Source organism: Metopolophium dirhodum, chromosome 6 (assembly GCF_019925205.1).
Source record: "Metopolophium dirhodum isolate CAU chromosome 6, ASM1992520v1, whole genome shotgun sequence".
NCBI classification, from domain to species: domain Eukaryota; kingdom Metazoa; phylum Arthropoda; class Insecta; order Hemiptera; family Aphididae; genus Metopolophium; species Metopolophium dirhodum.
Window position 1 is genome coordinate 24,685,693 of NC_083565.1, and position 6,261 is coordinate 24,691,953.

The 6,261-nt window shown below is 25.7% G+C and overlaps 1 protein-coding gene across 1 annotated transcript; it reads right to left on the reverse strand.

The window, feature by feature from the left end:
- Positions 1 to 595: 595 nt before the first annotated feature.
- Positions 596 to 3,680, reverse strand: LOC132946465 (uncharacterized). Its single transcript, XM_061016474.1, has 3 exons — positions 3,259 to 3,680; positions 2,867 to 3,027; positions 596 to 2,131 (listed from the first exon to the last, which is right to left on the reverse strand). The coding sequence occupies exons 1-3, from the start codon at positions 3,288 to 3,290 to the stop codon at positions 1,899 to 1,901; spliced, it is 426 nt and encodes a 141-aa protein (XP_060872457.1). The 5' UTR covers positions 3,291 to 3,680; the 3' UTR covers positions 596 to 1,898.
- Between the last annotated feature and the right edge of the window lie 2,581 nt (positions 3,681 to 6,261).

Consider the following 6,261-nt stretch of genomic DNA (forward strand, 5'->3'; position numbering starts at 1 on the left):
TGCACTATGCACCGACATGATAAAATATTACGTGTACAATGAAACGTCGTTTAACAGACAACTACCGATAGCGGACGTTTTCTTGGGAACTAACTACAAACTTTCTATAATATGAACACTGTGAATAGCGGACAAAATTTTAGAGACCAAGAGTGTCCGTTATTTAGAGGTTTCGCTGTATTTGTAATTTGTATATGTTATATAGTATTATAGCCTATGGGTATTGATTGTCGAAGAGGGATAATCTTTTGAACCTTTGAACCTTAAATTCTTTTTAGCCATCCACACTCATTCATATCGCTCCACTTTCCTTACAGAATAGGTAGTTATTCTGCGACAACAGTAGTGTTATACGCTTCTCTTGCAATACCCTAACAAAAATTATTCACACAGCTTATGATCGATAATGCGTAGGTATATATCAGTATATCCAAGGGACTGGTGAACGGTAATCTCAGTCTTCAGACACATTGCCACTGAGATTTTTCTTAAATAGAGGGGTGTGTTGTGTGTGGTAGCCAGTGGGTCTTCTAGTAAATGTAATATGATATACTCAATAGGTAGTCAATATAATGAACTGAAATATAATTATTAATTAGTTATATTATTATTATGCATTAATACTTGGGATATTTGTAAGTTGCCTCTGGAAAATGTTACAGTTCACTGAGTATATCACTGATAGTGTCTATGACTATTTAAAATCTATATAAATAGAGCCAAAATTTAAAAAGTTAATTTTTTTTTTACTTTTTAACATAACTAGTTACAAAATTAAAAATTGTCTAATTAACTTATGAACTTAATACCATATTTACCATTAAAAATAGATAAGTTCAAGAGATTCTACTAGTTCAGCAAAATTTGATGTTACACAGTTTATAATATTTTGAGTATTTTTAACACTATTACAGTAAGACAATTTTCATAAGGATACAAATTACAAATTAGTTTTTGTAAAACATAAATTCTGTTCCAAATTTCAAGGTAAACTTAGGTAGATAGTTCATACAACTATACATTTTTTAGTCAAATAATTATACAATTCAAAATGTTTTTAATTTTTTAATAGTATACATTAATACATAATGCATTAGTAATCACTAAGCAATATTACAACAAAATACAGTGGTGTAGCGTTGAAAAATGTATTATTATTACATAGTATTTTATAATTTAATATTTAAGGGATTATCTAGTAGTCTCCACCACACCATAGTAATATAGTAAAATGATACCTAATACCTAGGTACTATGTTTATTATGTAGGCAATATGCCGATTAGAAATTGCATACTTCCAGTGACAACTATTTATATTTCTTATCAATAATATCAATGAGAAAACATAGAACGCTTGTAGACCATTGTGGTCTATAAATTATTATGTATATAAATGTAATGTTATTTATCTACCAATAATCATTATGATTTAAAATTAAGTAAAAACATGTTTATGTTTAAAATGATATGAATAAAAACCAAATGGTGCAGAGTAGGGGATGGAGCCCACCACTACTCATTGATTTAAGTACTTAACATTTTCAAACCAACGCTATGCCACTGACAGTTCCCTTATTATTTAGTTTATAAATGTAAAAAAATATTTGGTTAAATGAAATGAATACCAATTCAATATTAAGAAACCTAGATCAATTATTGCAGGTAAGTACTTATTATGTCTATTATGATAATGTTAATTTGTTTGGATAATAAAAGAAAATCGATTTTAATTCAAATATTCAAATATTATTACTTTTAGATGTACCAGAAATGAGTTTAAATAATTTTTCAAAATGTTAGAAATATGATTCAGAATATAAATTAGAAATTGAACATTTTATTTTATGTCATATACTGTACAATGTACAACCAATAATTTTAATCAGTGATATGAATATTAACGGATTTTTGTTTTTTCATTAGTAGTAACATCTAAAGTAATATCAAGGATATCATTTAACATATCAGAGGAACCATCAGTAGTAGTAGTAGTATCAACATTTACTGCACTAGGAGAATTAGACTCCGATAAATTCATAGTATAAGGGTTATCACATCCATCAATATTTGATGATAGAAAGTCATTCATTTTTTCATGCAACTCTTCTTCTATTTTAACTGGTAACACATCTAAAAATAAAATTAAAAACAAAATGTATTGCACAATGTATAGCTTAAACATAATAGATTTAGCATGGGTTTATAAATAATACAGTGGAAGTAAACTAATATCATTGAGAATATACCTATATACTAATATTAAATGCTTAAACTAATATATTAATAATTAAAATTAGTCAGTGAATATAAGTCAAATATGTGCTAAATAAGTTTTTTTTTAAAATTTTCATTAGGTAATTATTAACTACGGGAAATACAAAAACAAGAAAACATTAAATGTAAAAAAATTAATTGTTTATAAATTTGAAATAAAAATACTTAATTAAGTATAAATAATTATTAGTTATTAAATGTTTTGTGATATCTAACATTTTATATAGTCATAAAAAAGTTATTCAATTTACTGCAATGATTTCCCAGTAAAATGTTTCCAAAATTATTTCATAGCTACACTGTTACAGTTATGTAAAATTTATGAGTAAATTGAAGATTCAACTTTCAGTAAGATCATAAAGTTGACTACTTGAGTAGGACTGTTACCTAAATAAGAATTTAGCCAATGATCAAAAATATAAACAAACATTGCATTATGATTTGTGATTATAAACATATAAAATATATATTTATCATTTATATATAAGTTATAATTATTTAAAACATTTTCAAATAATATAATATGTAAGTACTACTGAATATTAGACAATAATAAATTTGTTTGAATAATTCATAATTGTAAACACATACCACGAGCCATTGCACTAATGTCCTGGTACAATTCTTCAAATTTAACAGTAGTTAAATCTTGGCCCCCTTCATTTCGTTTTTGAAGTGCAAAGTAAATTAAGTTTTCTACTTTATCGACCCACTTGGTTTCAATTAGTCGTATACTTAACCGATCTTTAACACTGCATAATAAGAAAAACATCAGAAAACTATATTATTACATATTATATTTATTTATGAATGATTAAAAAATAAATGTATGGGTTACAGGTTACCTTAATCATTTTAGTTCAAGTAATGTTGAACTAGGTACTGACTAAAGAGATTTAAAAATGTTTTTAAGAGTATAGACACTAGACAGGTACCTATAATACCTACGCTAAATATGGTATTAATAAAAAATAAAAACTTACATTTCATCTATAGTTGTAGATCGATTGCACATATTTGTAATTTGTATAGATAGATACTAAGTATAAGGTAAATTCGACGAGTTTTTCGGTTCTAGATCTCTGATGGGCACGCACCAAGTCGCATAACACTTTTTTAAAACCAAATAACACTATAGCAGTAATTAGTTATTAGTAGTTACTAATAGCCGAGCACAATGGTTCATGTCTTCGACTTTAATATCATGACAAATAAGATCTTATTTGTCATGTTTAGTATTCCAATAGTTCAATATATTTTCATGACAAACCGAGAAACAGAAGAAGTACTAGCACAGGGCACAGATAATAATTTTTAAATTTTAATATTATAAAACCAGTAGCTGATACTATATTTTTCTATATTTTTATAGATGGCTGAATGTTCTCTGTACATTTACCACTTATCAATTTTGAATTCTGATACGGCATGTACCCGAAATACTGCATATTCTATTGCCTATGCATATCTTACGAGGAGTTTTAATAAACGTATTTATTTCAGAATTGAAGATGAATGAATAACAGGATAACAATAATTGTTATTGAGTCATCGAGATTAATATACTATTATACCTGAATTAATAAAAATAAAACAAGTTATTCAATTATTTAATACTTATCAATTATGCATGATATTATGTATTTATGTACCTACCCAATTTAAAGGGTAATCGGTAAAAAAGACTAGGGAAAAAAAGAACAATTTTTAAAAATTTAAAATATACCTATTATTAATTGATAATTACGAAAAATAAATATATTAATATGACATTATTATTACCTACATCACCGGTAACACTGCAAACCTACGGAAAAAGCTAAAAAGTCAAATTGACAATTGACATTCACATAAATGCTTCGTCCTCATTCTCATTTTGATGCTAAATGTCTTATAAATCATTTGACATACAGTATGTAAATATAATAAAAAAGTTAAAAACATTAATCAAGGATAATCAAATGTACGAGTCAATTTTCGATATTTTATTTTCAATATTCGACGATTAGCTCTAAAACTTGTGATATTTTACTTTTTGAATTTAATAATTAAAATATCGAATTGGCACATAATTAACTTATATTCTACAGTATTGATAATAGGTTTTTTTACTCTCAAACCAATCAACAAACCGTATTATTGGAAATACATATTTTCTAATTTTTTGTTGTACGCATGTGTTGTGTTATATTATGTACTGAAAAACGTTAGTGGAACCAGAATTTTTCTAAAGTGTTAGGTTTTTTTTTTTAAATATTTTAAATTCTTATCAAAATATTTAAAAAAAAAAAAAACTACGTTATACTGAAATTATGATTCTTCCATCTTCTTTAGCACAAAACATCACAATATATTTGTAACTAAATGATGTCAAACATAAAAAAAAAAAAATGTTTAGGTTGGTAAATCTTTGTGTAAAGTGAGCAACTTTAGATAGGCGATTATGCAGAGCCCGTCCAGTGACATAACTTAGTTATTCTAAATATCCCAATACCAATCTCATTAAATAATATTTTTTTTTAGATTGCATTTTGACAAAATCTTTTCTAACAGTTCTGACTATAACGATTCAGCGTTTAATAATAATTCAAAGAAATAATTGTTGTCGTTGTGTGTTGCTTTCGAAATAGTTATTACTTATTAGTTATTATACCTATAGAGATGGACCCACCTTAAAAATACATAACATAATGAAACATTCTAAAGCGTTTTAATAATCCAAACATTATAAACTGGTATGAATATAGATATTTGAAAAATGATTATATAACTATATACAAGTGAAGTTTACAAAATAGATGCGAAATATCATAATATGATATGAAAGTTTTCTGTAAGAAAAAACAAAACTGTGCCACTACTAGTAACTACACGCTCAGGCTCTAGACAAAATGTGTACATAGGCAAAATCAAAATTTGACGCCCTTTCGTTTTGATCTCTCTATTTCCCCTTAACCATATCCTCAAACATATTCACGTCTACTTCGAGTTCAAGTTACAGTAGGTGTACCGTGTACGTTATAGTTATAATTTATAATTCACAAAATAAATATTTTTATTCGACTATAGACAATTAAAGGATAAGAATTTTATTTTTAATTACATTTAAATAGTTCACAAGTTCGCAATTTCTTATATTCTGCTCCCGAAAACCGAGTACGTTTGGCGCTGTTTGTCATTTCAGATTTCTACTCATCTTTTTTTCGAAATTCTAAGAAAAAATTGTATATCAATAAATAAAACTCATCGTTAACCACAGATATATACTAATACGTATTAGTATATTATATCTGTGTCGTTAACATATTTAAGTTATTGATTAATTATTATTTATTTTATTAATTAATTGAATAAATACAATACTAATTAAGGGAATATCAAATGTACCGCTTTTTCAGACTAATAGACCCATTTTAATTTTTGATATAGATTAAGGTACAATAATGTATGCATTTCTACAAACATCTTACCTATTACTTATTAGTTATTAGAATTAAAAATAATAATCTTTGTAATATTACTAATAAATTAGCATTGCTTAAAAATGTTAAGGTTAACAATTTTTCATTCAATTATTATAATTTAATTAAAGTATATTATTATGAATATGTTCTACGTATAATTTGTAATTTGTATACAGACATACAGTGGACAGTTTACAATACAATTAGTAAGATCGAATAACTTTTATAATATTCACGCTAAATGCTAATATAATACGCCTATTATAACAATTATTATCAAAATTATTAATTACATAATTCATTAATATAAGTATACTAATAATATAGGTAGGTACAATTTTTTTGTACAAACATTTTTGGTACCTATTTCAAACAATTTAAATTCAAAAACACGATTTTTGGAAAAATCGGGAAATTTGAAATTTTTTTACCACAACTTTCATATGAAGTTTGAGCGACTTTTTACCTTCAAATTAACCTTGCAAAACACCCATTTTTAAAAAAAAATTCCTAAAAATCGGC

Bases quoted from the DNA above. Each gene is read 5' to 3' on its own strand.
- LOC132946465 (XM_061016474.1), bottom strand. From the start codon at position 3,290: ATGTGCAATCGATCTACAACTATAGATGAAAT. The intron at 3,028-3,258 runs GTAAGTTTTTAT...CTTATTATGCAG, and splicing joins TCTACAACTATAGATGAAAT to TGTTAAAGATCGGTTAAGTA. The intron at 2,132-2,866 runs GTATGTGTTTAC...TTTTATTTTTAG, and splicing joins CATTAGTGCAATGGCTCGTG to ATGTGTTACCAGTTAAAATA.